Source organism: Nyctereutes procyonoides, unplaced genomic scaffold (genome assembly GCF_905146905.1).
Source record: "Nyctereutes procyonoides isolate TBG_1078 unplaced genomic scaffold, NYPRO_anot_genome, whole genome shotgun sequence".
NCBI lineage: Eukaryota > Metazoa > Chordata > Mammalia > Carnivora > Canidae > Nyctereutes > Nyctereutes procyonoides.
In genome coordinates, this window is record NW_026575047.1 from 22,083,062 (window position 1) to 22,100,710 (window position 17,649).

The 17,649-nt window shown below is 55.2% G+C and overlaps 1 protein-coding gene across 1 annotated transcript in view; it reads right to left on the reverse strand.

Annotated features, from left to right (window-relative positions):
• Positions 1–17,377, reverse strand: part of NSG1 (neuronal vesicle trafficking associated 1) — a 29,167-nt gene extending 11,790 nt beyond the window's left edge. The window contains exons 1-3 of the mRNA XM_055325945.1: positions 17,206–17,377; positions 16,756–16,910; positions 13,504–13,620 (exon numbers count right to left, since the gene is read on the reverse strand). Of these exons, the coding sequence (XP_055181920.1) occupies positions 13,504–13,620; positions 16,756–16,884 (246 nt within the window). The 5' untranslated portion in view covers positions 16,885–16,910; positions 17,206–17,377. The remainder of the gene's footprint in view (positions 1–13,503; positions 13,621–16,755; positions 16,911–17,205) is intronic.
• Between the last annotated feature and the right edge of the window lie 272 nt (positions 17,378–17,649).

Below are 17,649 nucleotides of genomic sequence, written 5' to 3' on the forward strand. Positions count from 1 at the left end.
GAGTGGGAGAAAGTATTTACAACCCCTGAGGATCTGAAAAGGGCTTAAAACCCAAAATACATGAAGAAGTCCTACAACTCAATAGCAAAAACCCAAACAATCCAATTTTTATATTGAGTCTTAGTGTTACAAAGCTGAAATTACCATAATGGTAGATGTCAAACAATTCTCAATACACACACATGCACACACACACACCCCCATCTCATATCCTAGGGCATTCTTAAAACTCTCCCTTGAATACGGAAACCACGCCTGTTTGGTTCACCGCATCCCATCTGTTTAGGTTTAAAAATAAGCCCCGTCTCTCGGCAGGGTTGTGGGAACCACTTCCTCTGGGGCTCTCCTCCTGGAACCTGGCCTGGGCCTTTCATCCAGGATTCCCGGGCCTGATGACAGAGGAGCTCACAGAACCAAGAAAAGAGAACATGACAGTTCCTGGAATAGTCAGTCAGGGGAGGGAAGCAAAGAAAGAAATCCACGGACAGTTAGGAGAGGGTATCTGGTGTGGCAAAGCCCTTCCCCTGCAGGCTGGCCCCACTCTTCCCCCACACACACCTCTGCAAACCCTAAGCCTCTCCTGAGCCCCAGAGTCTGCTCAGACCTGGAAAATGCCCTGTGGTGGGAAGAGAAATGTGGGTCTCCTATTCACCGTGTGGCATAGTGCACCCCTGTGGTTATCATGGCCTGAGGAGATAGCTGTGGGCCTTTCCAGAAAGATCCCCAGCTGGCTCAGAATTGGGCCCCATCTCTGCCATCTGCCAACTGTGTACCTAAGCAGATCACCTGCATATCTCCTCTCTAGAGAGGAACATAAAGCCTCATGCTCTTACATGTTCATCAGGAGAATGACTAGGGTTAGAAGGTTTGAAGAGATGTCAGCCTCATGCACTAGGCCCGTTATGGGTTATACTGTTTCTCCCCCTCCCCAAAATATGGAAGCCCTATACCTTTGAATGTGACCATATTTGGAAATAGGGTCTTTGCAGATGTGTTTAAATTGAGGTAATTAGGGTGGGTCCTAATCTGACTGTGTCCTCATACAAAGGAGAAATTTGGACACAGAGGCCCACACATGGAGAACCTTGTGAAGATGGAGGGTTGAGGGATGCATCTGCAAGGCAAGGAATGCCAGAGTCACCAGCTGCCACCAGAAACCAGGAAGAGGTGAGGAAGGACTTCCCTCCAGGCTTTAAAGGGAGCACAGCCTGCTGGCCTGAAACTGGGCTTCTGATCTTTGGAACTGTGAGAACATCACTTTCTCCTGGTCAAGGCCCTGACAGTGTTACAGCAGCCCTGAGTGAGCTCCCACAGCCCCAAATGCCAGAGCTCTTTCAGGAGGGCTCAGGGCTGGCTTGCCTCCCCTACAGGTGTTCTCCATCTACTGTCATCCTTGTCCTTTCCCAGAAGGCCAGACTGCACCACCTTTCTGCCCTGCCGTTCAGAGCCCTGGCCAGGCCCACTGCCTCCAGGAAGGCTCTGGAACATCCCAGCCTCTCCAATGCCAAGAGTACATGCAATTACCACATAGCCCAGCATTTATTATTTCCCAGTTCAATTGAAGTGAAATAAAAGCGTGTCCCATCTTGAAGAGTTTCACAGCCTTCCCATCTCCCATGAGACAACTAGGAATATTCCAGAAAAAAGTGTGAAATTACCTAGCCAAACATACCTCTTTACTGGGAGCATTCTTCAGACTTTCTCTATGTTGATAGACCCTGACTAGAAGCATCCTGGACAGCCCCAACCACCCACGGCCCCATCTCTCAACCAATCCCAGAATATGCTGACTAGAAGACAAATCAGCCACTCACTGCCCAAGTGAGTGTCAAGAGCCCTAGGTTCCAGGCCTGCTTGGCCCACATACAACAGTGACCCTGGGAAGGGCATCCACTCCCTGACCTCTGGTTCTCTCTCTACCAGGAAATGGGCACACCAGCCCAGCACCCAGGTGTACAGTGAGGAGCCCAGGAGATGCATGCTGCACCCAGGGGTGCAGGGTAAGCCTTTGCTACACAATGTGAAGCCCATTCCCAAACAATGTTGTAACCCTGGGGCATGGAGGGTCCTCGGAGGGCACCACATCTGGCACCTTTATATGACGGAGGCCCTGGCACTGAGAAGACCACACCTTCAAGCTGAGCCAACAAGACACGCAGTGGTGCTAGGAGCCCCAGGGCACGCGCAAGAAGAGAAGCAGCAGTCATGTGCGGTGACGCAGCCTCGGCACAATTAAGGGGCTCCACCAACAAGGGGCTGTGTGTTAGAAACCCAGGAGGTCCTGGGATCCCAACAAGGGGGCCCCACCTGCAGCACTGGCAGCAGAAGACTGGGAGCAACATCCAGGCCTTGCTATTATTTAAAACTTTCCAGATACTTCCTTATACAACCTAAGCTGAGGACCATGGGGTAAAAGGAGGATCCCTTTCTGCATGGAACTCCTGGAGGCTGGGAGCTACTGAGCTCCCACCCCAACCTTGGCAACCTTATGCCAAAATACCCTATTATGAGTAGCTCCGGAGACTTCCACCATGCTCTTTGCTGTGACTGGCAGTTTAAATACAATTGTGTACTCACGACAGCATCCAAAGGCAATACTACTGACTGCATTTTACACTTGGGGACACTGAGGCTCAGCCACGTAGGTGACCAACCTGAGGCTGGATTAGCTGAGTAGTGTCTCCTAAAGACATCCAGGTCCTGACATCCAAGTCCTTTGCCTAATGTGCAAAAAGTGACTCTGCAGATGGAATAAAATCAAAGTCTAGAGATGGGAAGGCCTCCTAGATTATCCAAGTGGGCCCAAGTGATTTCCCAGGGGGCCTTACAAGAGGGAGGCCGAAGGGGTGCCTGGGGTACTCAGGCCCAGTTAAGTGTCTGACTCCTGACTTCGGCTCAGGTCATCATCTCAGGGTCGTGGGATCAAGCCCTACATTGGGCTCTGCATTCAGGGTGGAGTCTGCTTGTCCCTCTCCCTCTGCTTCTCCCCCTACTCTATAAAATAAAATCTTTAAAAAAAAAAAAAAAAGAGGAAGACAGAGGAGATGGAGCAGAGACTGGAGGACACTGGGCTACAGATGGAGGAAGGGGCCACGAGCCAAGGAATGTGGAGACCATGAGAAGCTCAAGGAGGCCAGGAAACTGATCCTTCCCTGGAGCCCTCAGAGGAGCACCTGCCAACACCTCAGTGTAGCCCAGTGACACTGATTCAGGGCTTCTGAACCCCCAGAACTGACACAGAATAAATGTGTGTTGTTCTGAGCCACTCAGGCGGGGATACTTAGTTACAGATGCCCTGGGGAGCTAACTGGCCTCCTCTTGAGCCCACCTCCCCAGGGCCCACTGCAGGAGTGAGGAAGTGAATGGATCCAGTTGGCAGGCAGCCCATCTCCATCTTCTCAGTGAGCACTTACAGAGCAGCCCTCGGGTACCTGAAGCCAACTCAGAGCGTCTCCTCCTCAAATGGAACATAAATTCAGTTTGCAGAGGTGCCAGTCTGTCTGGGTTTTATTAAGCAAAGGATCAGACACAGGAAGGAGGCGGGACCCGGGCCTGCTGCTCCCCCATGGGCTCCCGGGGGCCTGGAGCGCCTGGGTTGACAGCGGGTGCCTGCCCCCATCTGTGCTCTCAGGGGGGCTGTGAGCCCCGAGGCCAGGGAGCCCCCTGGGTTGGAGAAGGGCACCTCCTTAGAAGCAGAGCCATTCTTTCAGAGCCACTGTCCCTACTGGGCACATGAGGCCCAGAGGTGGGGCCTATCATGCTTTCAGCAACCCACAAAAATGGTTTTTAATTTTGTTGGAAAGCCAGAAATAATTATATAATAATGAATCCAGTCTGGATTATATTCTTCTTTAGGCCAAGGCAATCCTGAGATAACGTCTTTTTTTCTTTCACTTTTTAATTTTTTTTTTCTTTTTAGGAGGAAGGGGCCCATAAGGGCAAAAAGCAAAAAATGTCCCAGAGCCCAGGGCCCTGCCTTCTTCCATCAATGGAATCCCCAGTGGCCCATGGACATTCTCAAGACAAGACAGTGGCCACCTTGGCGTGTCCTTGGCCCCACAGCATCAGCCCTGGTCTGTGCTGCAAGGTGTTAACTCCTCACAACTCCTCCGTGGTGGTTGGTGGGGAGTTGAAGACCCCCTCCTGTGCTAGCAAGACTTGGAGGCGGGATGTCTGGGTCTTAGAGAAGGAGGAGCTCATCAGAGCAGTAAGGGCAGAAGGGGTGTTCTCAGAGGAAGAAGGCTGCGCCAAAGCCCCTAAGCATGCCTTCAGCCAGCGTGGCTGGGGCATCACACGTCCTGCAGGAGGTGACACAAGCCAGGTGCCACAGGTCCCTGTCTGCCACATCAAGAAATAGGAACCCAGACAGTTCCTGGGCACTGCAGGATTCCAGGAGGCAGCTGCCCCTTGGTGACAAATTCCCATTTCTCGCCACACAGGGAGGTGTTGCCAGTTGGCTGAAGGACACATGTTTGCCATCGATCTGTGTGTATGTGTGAGAGAGAGAGGAGAGAAAGCAGATTCTACATAATCCAAAAATTTGTATCACTTTTGTGCAGCTGTCAATAAAAGCTTTGAAGCAGGGGACAGTGGGAAGAAATTACAGCTGCTATGCAGGAGTTGTACACACTGCCCTGTCCTCCGGCATGGGCTTCACGACGGCCCTTGGGGCCCAGACCCCACTGCTGTGGGCAGTGACCTTTAAGGGATAGTGTGGGTCCAGAACAGCAGGGGTCAGGGGAGAGACCAGAGCAGGGTTTCCACCATGTCGGTGCCACTGACTCTCTGGAAGCCAGAAAAGCCTATAAAGCCCTCTCAGAATTGCACCTGATGTGCACAGGACACTATGTATACATAGGATTGCCCAGGAAACCAATTATTCTGAAATACTGTTATCAAAATATTGCAAAAACATAAATTTGTGATATGATGTATATATCACACTTGTGGTATTATACACATATTGCTTCTCTGTCTACATATGTATAAAATATGTAATATTTCTTTATTAACACATCAAACAACGGGACCTTAGAAATGTTGTGATTTCAAAGGAAGGAGGAGAATACACATTTCCCAAGATCCTGGCACCAGCTGCAGCATGATACAAAAACACCAGTGTGGGATCCCTGGGTGGCGCAGCAGTTTAGCGCCTGCCTTTGGCCCAGGGCGCGATCCTGGAGACCCGGGATCGAATCCCACGTCGGGCTCCCAGTGCATGGAGCCTGCTTCTCCCTCTGCCTGTGTCTCTGCCTCTGTCTCTCTCTCTCTGTGTGACTATCATAAATAAAAAAAAAAAATTAAAAAAAAAAAACACGAGTGTGATCCACACTGGTGACAGTCACAGGTAGTGCTGATACTGCTATATTTTACTGCCTCCGGTAAAAAAGGGAAGGGACTTGAACACAGCAAACCAGAAAAGATTGCTAAAGGAAATTAGAGAAGACCCAAATAAGTGGAAAGGCATCCTGTGTTCACAGACTGCAAGACCTGATACTGTGAAGACAAGAATACTTCCAGACTGATCTGCAGATTCAGTGCAATCCCCATCAGAATCCCAAAAGCCTTTTTTGCAGAAGTGGAAATTGCAAGGGATCCCGAATAGTCAAAGCAATCTTGACAACAAAGAATAAGTCAAAGGACTCATCTTTCCCAATTTCAACACTTATTACAAAGCTACGATAATTAAAACAGTATGGTACTGGCATATGAATCACCATATATATGGAATAGAACAGAGTCCAGAAATAGAGCCTGATGTTCATGATCAACTGGTTTTTTTAATCAAGTCGCCAAGACTATTCAATGGGCCAAGAAGTCTCTTCAACAAATGGTGTTGAGACAACTGGCTATCTACGCACAAAAGAAGCTTGACACTTCCCTCACACCGTAGATGAAAATTAACTCAAAATGGAATAAAGACCTAAATATAAAAGCAAAAGCCATTAAATTCTTAGGACAAAACAAAGAGGTGAATCTTCATGACCTCAGACTTGACGATGGTGTCTTAGATAGGACACCAAACATACAAGCAGCAAAAGAAAAAATAAATTCTACCTCAAATTTTAAAAATTTTGTGCAAAGAACATGAGCAGACAACTGAAAAGGCACCCTATAGAATGGCAGCAAATATCTACAAATGATATATCAGACAAGGATGAAGTATCCAGAATACAACCAAACAACACAAAAACAACCCAATTAAAAATGGGAAAGGACTTGGATACATCTCTCTCCAAAGATACACAAACGGGCAACAGGGCATAGGGACAGATGCTCAACGTCAATAGCCATTAGGGAAATGCACGTCAAAACCACAATGAGACACCGCTTTGCACCCACTAGGATGGCCATCATTAGAGAGACAGAGAGTGACAAGTGGTGGTGGTGTGTGCAGATGCTGGAAGCCTCAGACATTGCTGGTGGGCATGGGTGAAGGTACAGCTGCTGCGGGAAACAGCAGCTCCTCGCTATATCTGACATAAAATGACCACATGAACCAGCGATTCCACTCCGGGGTACCTACCCAGAAGAACTGAAAACGGGTTCCAACAAAAAGTTGCACATGAATGTTCATGGTGGTGCTATTCACACTAGTCCAGAGGCAGAAACAGCCCAAGTGTCCATGGATGGATGAAGGGATAAACAAAAGAGGGTCTAGCCATTCAACTGCGTACGACTCCGCCAGAGAAAGGAACAAGCACTGACCCATGCTACAGCACAGATGACCCCTGGAAACACACTCAGTGAAAGCAGCAGTCACCTGGGACATCCAGAGACAAAGTACCTCAGTGGTTGCCTGGGGTCGATGGGAAGAGGAAACAGGGAGCGACTGCTAATGGGTGAGGGGTCTCCTCCTGGGGCAATGAACTGCTCCAGAAAGCGGTGATGGGTGGACAACACCGCAAAACTACTAAATGGCACTGAGTTAAATGCTTTAAAATAAGGAAATTTATATAATGCATATTTGAGCACACTAAGGACAAATGGGTGAAGGGAGAGCGGACAGGTGAGGCACAGCAGGCACAGGCTTTGGCAGGGGCCCTGGCGAGATGGGGAGAGTCCAAGCGCCAGCAGTCCTGCCCCAGAGGCAAGAGGGACGTTTTCTGGAAAGAACAGCCAGGAATGGATGGATACCAAGTAGGACAGGGGCCTCGGGGTGAGCTACAGAAGGAGGTTACAAGGAGGGGGCTGTATCTCCTCGGTGCTTATTAGGACAGTCCTGGCTGATGGTTACTGCCCTGCATCCCCAATGCACAGTGTCCACTGTCCCTCTCCAGAGTGTCCTAGTCTGGGCCATAAATGACAAAGTCACTCAACTTCCAAGGCCCTGGTCCACACACTAGTTCTCTACACACACACACCCCATTTTATAGATGAGGGGCTCCAGCGGCATTTGAGTCTGCTTGGGGCCATCCACTCTTCCTGGCCCTGGGGCTTCTCCTGCTGGGGGCCTCTGTGGGGGTTGGGGCGGTGTCACTGCCCAGCTGGGATGGATCCAGGATGTCTGAAGCAGGAAAGGGCCATCCCATGGGTCCTGCGCAGCTGCTGGTGTGGAAGAGCTGCTGGTGTGGGCTCTGGGGTGTCAAGTGGATGTGGGTCTGAACTGTACTTTCACCCCCGGTTAGCTGGCTGACCTTAACCTCTCTGACCTTAATTCTCCACCTACAGAGTCAAGCCAGCAAGACCAGCCTTCAAGATTGTCACTAACCGAAAAGGAATAATGCTCACGAAGCTCAGAGCCTGAGCAGGCCCTGGGTCGATGGCAGCTAGGTTATTCCTCCTCCAACTCCCTCGGCCTTCCCCCCCGTCAGGGGGAGGGGAAAGGAAATGTGTTTTCTGCTGAGTAATGCAGTAAAAAAAAAAAAAAAAAAAAAATCTTGGAAAAACAGTATAAATTCTGACATCTTCCAGTGTGTGCAACACTAAATATTTTAGGTAACCCACAAAGTCAATGCACAGACACTCCAAGATGACTCAACCCTCTTATTATTGGATTCTGGATGAAGCCCCCACTCCACAGCTGGGCCAGCCAACCGTGGGGCTGAAGCCTGCAGGGTGCCCCACTGACGGTGACAGGGGGGTCTGCATTCCGCCCGCAATTCTCAGATCCCCAGCGCCACCGCCACCGCATGAAGACCGCCCCCGCTGCCGATGCCAAGGAAGTGGTGTTGCCGTTCATAAATATTTAAGGGACGCATCTTGAAACACACCGGGGGATTACTGGAGAGTGTGGAAAACAGACGGGCGCAGAGGAAGCTCAAGGTCATTAAGGATGTGAGAAAAAGATACAAGCCACCCACAGAATCACTTGTGACAGGATGCAGAGGGACACCCCCGCTGCAGCAGCGACTGCCGACGCTGGGGGCCATTCAGACAAACTTGGTCTCTCCTTCAGGGATATCCTCCCTGTTCTGCGGGGGCCACGAAAGACTTGTTCACGTGCCAGGCCCACCCCAGACCCTCCCAGGGCCCTGAGGGCAACCTGCTACCCGGTGGAGGGGGTGCAGTTTGCTCACCCAAACCCTTAACTCACAAAGAGGAGGTGTGTGAATCTCGGAAACTTCAGCAGCTCTCCATCAGGGCAGCCACAAAGCACAAAGGGCTCGGGAGAGCCGGGCTGGAACCTTCTCTGAATCTGCCTAACTATGGCCCCTCCAGCTTCTGAGATAGGGGGAGAGCGTTCAGCAGCAACCCCAGCCACACCCCGACACACGGCTCTGCACTGGAGAGTGGGAACATGCAACTGGCAAAATGTTTAGGTTTACTTAATTTGAGAAACATCTCAGCCTGTGTTTATTCTCAGCATAAATACACCTCCAATTAATTAAACGAGCACTCTGCCTCGTTGACACTAACCTCTTCAGAAGCCTAGGCTTTTGGCCGCTGCTGGGTGATTCATCCAGCAATCCCAGTGCAGCAGCGTCTTACAGAACCCTCTCCCCATCACTGGTTACCTAGCAACCAGCCTAGCAACCTCGGAGCCAAGAGATTCATCCCCAGTGATAACCATAAAGTAACATCCAAAAAGACATCTCGTCTCAAGGATGCCATCCAAAGGTATATAAAGAGGAGGCGCAGAGCAGCCGGCTTCTTGCTCCTGAAGTGCACAAATTAGAGACAAAGAGGGACACGTTATTTACTTGTTGCTTCAACAGCCGAAAAGACGTGATTTTACCCTTGCAATTCACACATGGAAATGAAAAGGACAGAGGAACGGCTGGGCTGGGCGCGGAAGCGGAAGCGGCCCGGTCACTGGCAGGGTGAGGAAGAGGCTCTGACCAGACCAAAGCTGTGACGGAGCCCCGAGCGTGGCGCCGGGTGGAGGCAGATCCTTTCTCCCCACCTCTTGTCACAGGTTCATCTCAGACACCACCTTTCCCCACACGCTCCCCAACCCTCGGCCAGCGGCCGCCTCACAGGAGAAGCGTGCCCTATTGTGTGCTCCGTTCAAAGATGCCAGACACATAATTGGGCAATGAAAGGCTGGGAGAACATTCCAGAAGGGTGAACGCCCTTAGCATTTCCAAAAGGTGCCAGCCCTCGTGAGCCTGCCCTGCCCCTGGGCTAGAATGTGTCTCCATCCACAAAGGGCCACATACTTAGTGTATGACCTGGAGGGCTCATCACAGTGCACATTCCCAAGGTCCCTCCGTTAACAATCAAACTTCAGGTGATTCCAATGCAGGTGGTCCCAGAGCACACTTAGAGCAACAGTGCCCTGGAGGCCACCTCTCACGGCCAGGCCCCACGGCAGGTGCATGGGGAACCAGGTAAATCTTCCCTGTTCAGAAGGGTGTTGGAGCAAAAACCTGATGTGTCTACAGAACACAGGGTGTTCAGCTGCATAACGCCTGCAGGCCTCCTGGTCAGGTTGGCCTGGCCACCCGGTTCAGGTCACACTCTGCTACTGACTGTGACCCTGGGGGTCGTCTGCCCAACCGGGTAGGAAGTGGTGAGTTAACACCTGGAAAGGGCTTACATCCACATATGGCCTAGAGCGAGGGCTCCATAGGGAGCTGCCTTACTCAAGAAGTGAGGGTCCCACAGGCCGACCCTGGAAATCTCACCAGGTCCCCGCGCACTCTGGGCCAGCAGCATGGCTAGTCACCCGGTGACCTATGCCACCCCGCTGGACCTCACCAGGACACCTGGTCACACCTGAAGAGAAGCACAGCCAAGAACAGCCCCTCAGAGGGGAGCCTGGACTCCGTGACATGGAAGGAAGACACCAGAATATGAGGCTCACACTGCAAAAGACTCAAGTGTGTGGCCTGCCACCTATCCCAAGGCTGCTGGGAAGGAGGGTGACTTGTGTTCTGTGTGGCTCAAGGGGCAGATGCAGGATCCTAGGAAGTGGTCACCAGGAGAGGTTTCAAATCAACAAAGGCAAAGGATTCTTAGAAGCACAAGGGGCACCTGGGTGGCTCAGTCGGTTGGGCGGCCGACTCTTGATTTTGGCTCAGGTCATGATCTCAGGGTGGTAAGATCGAGCCCCATGCTGGGCTCTGCATTCACTTCAGAGTCTGCTTGGGATTCTCTCTCTCCCTCTGCACTCACTCTCCTCTCTAAAATAAATAAAATACTTTTTTTTAATGGAAAAAGCAACACAAGAGGGCAACAGCACAATGGGCTGCCCGGAGCGGAGAGCTCCCCATATAAACATGTGCTCCAGGGGCAGCCACATCGCCTCGAGTGTCCTTGCCAAGTGCAGGCTGCCCAGGGTCACGCTCTCTGCCTCGGTTTCCCCTCCACTGTGAAATGGAGACAATGGGGCACACTTCCTGAGGTTTTTACCGAGATCAAGTGAGATGAGAAACCTGACAAGCCTGACCCCGAGTCTGGCTCAAGGGAGCACTCCCTGTTTACATCCTGTTACTGCTCCTAACAAAGGACAGTGGGAACCCCAGGAGGGTGAGGGTAATCCCCGGAGGCTTCATGGCAGAGCTGGCACCACACTGAAGGAGCTGGAAGGTGTATGGCAGGCTGTGTGGTGAAAAGGCACTGGCCTCGGAGGAGGCACGGACTAGGCTGAAGGACCCCAGCCCTAGGGACTACCTAAGACTCCAAAGTCTCATCTGTAAAAGCGGGAGCACCGCCCCCTTCAGCGTGGTGGTGAACCCTAAGGAGGCCACAGATGCTAAGCTTGTGAACATGCCTGGACGGTTTCTGTGTAAGCCTGGAGAATGAGCGCACTGCAACGCAACGCCCTACTGAGCACCTACTGTATGCATCATCTTCTTGGCCCTCCCCTGGGAGGTGGGAGCAGAGATACGGCAGGATGCTGCCACCAGAGCCCGGTCCACAGGGACAGGCTCAGATCTTCTGAGCACCTGGAGCCAGGTAACCACACAGGTGCTCAGCTGTGGCTGCCGAGCACCCTGGTGGCCAATATGCGTCACCCATGCCTGGAACAGGGGCCCTGGGGACCTGTATCAGGTGAGTGTGTGGGGGAGACACACAAACACCGGAGCTGGGGGAGGCTGTTGGTTGGGGACAGACTGTGGAGAGGGATGCCTTTTCTAAAGGGCCCATGAGGAATACCTGCCACAAAAATAAGGTGTCCCTGGAGCCTAGAATATCAGGCCCTCAGAGAGAAGAACTCATACTGGGGGCGGGGGGGGGGGGGCTGGTACACGACAGCCTCAACAGATGAAGGATAGCTGTTCAAGTGCCTTGCTGCCAGGGCTGAGAAGGGCGAAGGTCAAATCAGGGATGAGAAACCCAGACACGCTCAGATATCCAGATGGTATCAGCCATCAGAATGAGATTTGATGACCTTGAAATTGAGGTCACCTCTGCCTCAGCCAAGAGGTGATCACCAAAGCCTGGATGGTGCAGGTCGTTCGACTAGCTGCAGATGAGGACACGCTAAGCCGGCTGGTCAGAGCGGAAGAAAAGATGTTGACCTTGGGTCAATCCAACCCAGCCCCGGCCATGAACTCTGTGACACATATAAACCACCAAGCCAGGAGCCACCCGAAGAGCATCTCAGCCCACACATCATTCCTATAAACCCCCAGCAGGAACCACAGATGCGGGGCTCTGCACCTCAATGCTGCCGCTGGAAAGTCGGTTCTGCTAGTAGGACCCAGCTCTCAGGGCAGATAAGTGACACAGGTGAACACCCCACAAACACAAAAGATTGCGACTCGGACAGGTCTGCTGGCCAGGCAGGCTCTACACAGCGTTTCTCCAGCCCATGAGGCAGCCTGGAGCACGGGAAGGAGGGGTTTGAAGTCACATCACACCCTGGCTTCCCTGCTCACCCCGCGGAGCCACCTCAGCTCTGCAGGCTTCACATGCAGAACCAGTGCACAGGGTTTTCGTGAGACAGAACAGGAATTGCAGGGCGTGTGGGTGTGCAAGCATCCGTGCACCCAGACACCAGCAGACTGCTCACACGGCCACTCTGCAAGGTCTGGACGACCCACTGGTGTCTCTGAAATCACCCCTTTGAATCTGGATGAGGGCCACGGTTTTAGTCTCTCATGTCTCTCAAAGAACAAGCTTCCAGAAGATCAACACTGTAACTCGCTCCTCAACCAGTGCAGCTATTTCTATCCTCAGAGACCACAGGGACAGTTGGGGAAGGCTCCCCCCAAGCCCTACCGCCGCCTGGCTGGAACCCTGCCCCTTCCAGCGGCTGTTCCTCCCTAGAAAACTGTCCAGAGCAAAGCATCCTCCTACACAAGTGAGTGTACAGCCCACACGGGCCAGTCGAGCCCCACACCTCCCCATCGTGCCAGGAGTGGTGAGGACGGAGGCGGAGCACAGGGCTCTGGAGCTGGGTCTCCTCCCCTGGCACTGCCATGGGTAGCGGTGACCGCTCTGCACCTCAACTTTCCCATCTGCACGATGGGTTATCCTGATGGTCCTGACCTGTGGGGAGGCTCGCTTAGCTCAGCGGGCAGGAGGCAGGGGCCCGGCCCCGGGTCTTGCAGGTCGTAAGTAGGCCGCCTTACCTCTGTGTTAGCCTGCTTCCCTCCTGGACCCGTGAGGTAGGGATCGCCGAGTTTGGGAAGCGATTTTTCATGTGTCTGTAACCATGGTCTAAAAAATAGTTTAGGAGTGGGTTTTCTCTGTTTCTACAACCAGGTGAGACTCTTAACCCTGGAGAACAAACTGGTGGCTGCTAGAGGGGAGGGGCGGAGGGTGGTGAAGTCTTGAATGGGGTGAAGAGCACACTTACCCCGACAAGCGCTGGGTCAGGGACAGAATCGTTCAACTGCTACACTGTACACCGGAAACTAATGTAACACTATATGTTAATCGTGCCACAATTTAAAAAAAAAAAAAAGTTAAAAAAAAAAAAACTCTCCACAAGGTTATACGTGGTCATGTTGGAAGACAAAGGAAATAAAGAAGACATTTTAAAAGCCACAGGGTTGGCTCTTGGGCCAGATAAACGGTGTCTTATCCCGCTCCCATCACCCGAGGGGCCAGCCTGGCCTTCCCATCCTGGACATGAAAGCAACGCTGCCCCCCTCCGGGATCACTCACCTTAAACCTCTCGGTGACCCCCTCCGTGATGCTGACGGTGAATTCAGCGATCTTGGGAGGACGTGCTTTGCCCTTCTTGCGGTCAGGCTCGTACTCGGTCTTTGTTTTCACAACCACCTTGTACGGGAAACAGAGAAGCAGAGGCATCAGGGGTGCGGCCAGGTGCATGCACACACACCTGCCCAGAGAGGACGGCTGGACGAACCCCCGTGGCCGAGGCACCGTTTCGCCAGCACGCATTTCACAAAAAAGGATGAGGACAGCTGTCGTGTGGACATCTCCCTGCCAGGATTTTGAGAAACTGCACATGCGTAACCGTGACAGCAGCCCCCAGAGGAAAATGAGGTTAACTCGGGGCCAGAGAAGTGAAGCTCATAGGCCGGAGGCCACCCAGCTAATAGGCGGCAGGGCTAACTCTTCCCTGCACCCCCCACCGGCTCCCGATGAACCCTGGCCCACCCTCCAGCCTCCCGCTTCAGAGGCTCACAGGCTCACGCCTGTGGCCAGGGGTGGTTTACTCTTCTGTCTCCACGGCACGGGAGGCATCAAGGGGTCACACCTCTCTAGTCCCCACTCTCCACTGCAGTGCCAGGAGCCACGAGCGGCTGCCGGACTGCAGAGGCCAGCCGCCACCACGCTCCTCCTCCTCCTCCTGGAGAGAGAGGGTGGGACGCGGTGCAGGGGAGACAGCCGCTCTCCGTGACGGGGGCACCCAGAGCAGACCTAGCAGCACCCGGCAAGTCAGGATGGTCGGCCCCACGCTGGCCACGGGAGGGGCTCTCAGACGGAGCTGTGACCCTGGAGCCAGCCGGAGGAGGTCGGAGTCAGGAGAGAAAGCAGCCCATGCTGGCTGCCACCAAAAAGTGGTCCAAGGGCCACAAAACCCATAATCACACACCTGCCGTCTTCATTCCCTGATGTGTGTGCAGCTCTCCCGACGCCGAGGGGGGGCACGCCTAGCGTGACAGTCTGGGTACCGGCCGGGCTCTGGAGCAGCCTCTGTGCATCACCCTGTTGTCCTCTAGTCCCTACTGTCCCCTACTAGCTGTGTGACATGGAGCACACACCCTGCCACTCAGAGCCTCAGACTCCTGGCTTGTGAAATGGGAGCAAGGCTGATCTCGCCCGGCTGCAGAGAGCAGACGGGAATCCACACGACCCTCGGCACCGTGGGAACCCGCTCAATATTCCAGCCGCCTGCGTTGGTCTGCATCTGCCACTAACACGCCAGGTGACCTTGGACAAGACCCTCAATTTCCACATCCGTAAATCGGAGGCAATAACGGTAAAGAAATTTAAGCACATGAACAAAATGCCTGGCACGTTGCAAGCATTCAACAAACGTCAGGTGAGACTGGCCCTGACGCTGCTGCCAGCTCCTGACCCCTGTCACTGCAGCACCTCAGCCCTCAGTGCACATTCTCAGGACAGACTCCACTTATGACCCTGACTGTGTGACCTGATCCCACAAGCCCCATCACCTGGGACAGGTGACATCGCCTCCCTGACCCTGGGTGAGCAACACAGTACTGTTGTTCGGGTTAAGTGAGGTCTTGTGTGAGAGAGAGGTCTTGTCCCAAAGAGGAGGGACCATGAGGCCCTGCCAGAAGCTTCTGTGTTTGTAAGGATTGTGGCCTTCAGCCGTGTGACCTTGGGCACATCCTGTGAACTCTCTGAGACTCTGTCTCCTCATCTGTGACCTCAGAAATCTTCTAGCCCAACCACTGGTTCCTGTGTCTGGAGCATCCCCGCCAGTTCCCTCCTTTGGTTTGAACACTCCCAGGGACGGGAGACTCATTACCTTTCAGACCTACCTAGGCTACTTCTCAGTGATCCGATTGGTTGGCCAGGATTTCACACCTGCCTGAAAGCCCCCTCCCTGGTATAAGCCAGACAATTCAGGAATGGAACAGACTGAGAGCAAAAGAGGAGGCTCAGGCTGAGCGGAGGGAGTCACCTGATAGAGGTGCTGCCTCTGGACACAGCGTTCCTGGCACAGGCCGCCACCACTCTGGGGCTGGGGCTGAGGTGGGAGGGGAAGGTGGGGGCAGTGGAGCTGGCTGAGCCGGCTCAGCAGGGAAAGGGGCTGCACAGGGGGAGGCAGCCCTGCCCCAGCCCTTCCCCCAGCCTCCCCCAGCCTCCTTTGGACCATCAGTGCCCCAGAGTGGCCCCAGAGTGGCCCCACGTGGCCGGGTGCACAAGTGTGCTCCTCGGGGCCTCTTGCTGAACTGGAACACCTGCTGCCCCCGCGCCCCCTACCCAAAACGGAGACAATAGAGTTGGAGGGATGGGAACCACTCCAGAGGACTAAGTCAAAGGGTGCACATGGGAATAAAGGAATCTTCCAGAAGGAAAGGCCGCACCGTGGTGGAGATATTCCCCTATCCCCCTCCGGTGGTCAGCCCGCCAGCATGCCGGAATAAAAGACAAAGACCTGAGTCAGAACCTCCTCACCAGGGCTAAACGAGGCAATAAATGTAAATGCGCTTCAGGGAATAGAAGGAGCTCAATCGTGGCCAGGGTGGTTTTTCAGCAGCAGCAGCGAGGTGGTCAGAGCGGCCACCGCGTTTATTATTTTAGGTTTGAGTTCTACAATACCATTTTCCAGACTTTCAATCATTGCATTTACCTTTGTAAACGCTAACTCTTGAAAATATCCTTAATGGGCAAAAACCACTTGATCGGATGCTGTACTCGAGAAAAGAAGGGACTCTTTAAACCAGAAGAGAAAACCCCACTTTGGGGAAAGGATGCTGAATGGTTGGCCCCCGCGCCACTCACACCCAGCGCGCAGGGCGCTTACTTGAAGATTTCACAAAGGAACAAAGAGAGGAAGGAAGCCCGGGGAAGAGCAGACACCCTGCAGCACCTAGGGCCGGCCTGGGGGGGCGGGGGCTGAGGATCGCAGCCAGCCGCGCGGGGTCCGGCCTGGGGGGCTCCCCTCCGCGAGGGGGCAAGCCGGGCGGCCGCCCCCAGGCCCGCCCCAGACCCTCAGCCCCTGCTGCCCGGGGCAGGGGCACCCTCTCTGACGGGACTCCCAAGAAAATCGGGAAGCGACCGTCGCGGACCGCGCTCCCCTGCCGGGACAGGGCTGTGGCCCGCGGCAGGGGGCCCAGGTCTCCGTCCGGGGCCCGCCCGCCCCAGCGCACGGCCCCAGCGCACGGCCCCAGCGCACGGCCCCAGCGCACGGCCGCCGCCCGGGCCTCGGGGTGCGCCCCGGCAGCGCGGGGTGCCGGCGTGGGGGGCTCTCACCTTGTCCGGGGGCGGGAACTGCAGCTGATTGACATCGAGGGGCGTCATCAGGGGGATGGTGTCGAAGCCGTCCTCCAGCAGCGGCTGCTTGGTGCCCTTCTCGGCGAAATTGTTCCCCAACTTCACCATGGTTCCGGGAGAGCCGAGGCTGCCGCCTGCGGGGGGGGGGGGTCACCGCGGGCTCCGGGCTCCCGGCCCCCGCCTGGCCTCGGGGCAGGAGGGGTCGGGGGACGCGGCGGGAGGAGGGGAGGGAGTGGAGGGGAGGGGAGGGGAGGGGTCCCAGGGGTCCCAGCCCCTACCCCCCACCCCCCACCCCCCGGGGACCCGCGGACCCGCGCTCAGGGGCGCCCCGCGGCGGCGGAGGGGCCCGGCGGAGGCCCCGGCCCGCCCCCCGGACGCGCGGGGGGCGCGGGGCTCGGGGCGGCCGCGGACCCCGCCCGGGCTACTCACCCCCGCCGGCTCGCACGTCTGGCTCGGAGCGCGCAGCGAGGTCCGCGTCGGCCGCTCCCGCGCGCAGCAATGGCGGAGGCGGCGCCGCGCGGGGCCGGGCGGGGGAGCCGAGCGATTGGGCTCGCGGCCGCTCCCTCCTCCCGCTCGCCGCCTCCCTTCCCGCCGCCCCCGGGGCCGCCCGTGCGCTGAGTGCGCGCCTGTGGCGGCGGCCGCTGCAACTCCGCCCTGACGCAGCGCGCGGGGCCGCACAAAGGGGCGCCCCCGGGGACCCGCGCCCGCCCGGACTGCGGGGGGCGCGCCGGGGCGCCGGGCTGGGGGGGGGGCGGGGATGGAGCGACCCCCGGGGTGGGGGCGGCGGAGGAGGCGGGGACCCGGGGGTGGGGGCGGGGCGGCGGGGGCGGGGATGGAGCGACCCCCGGGGTGGGGGCGGCGGGGGAGGCGGGG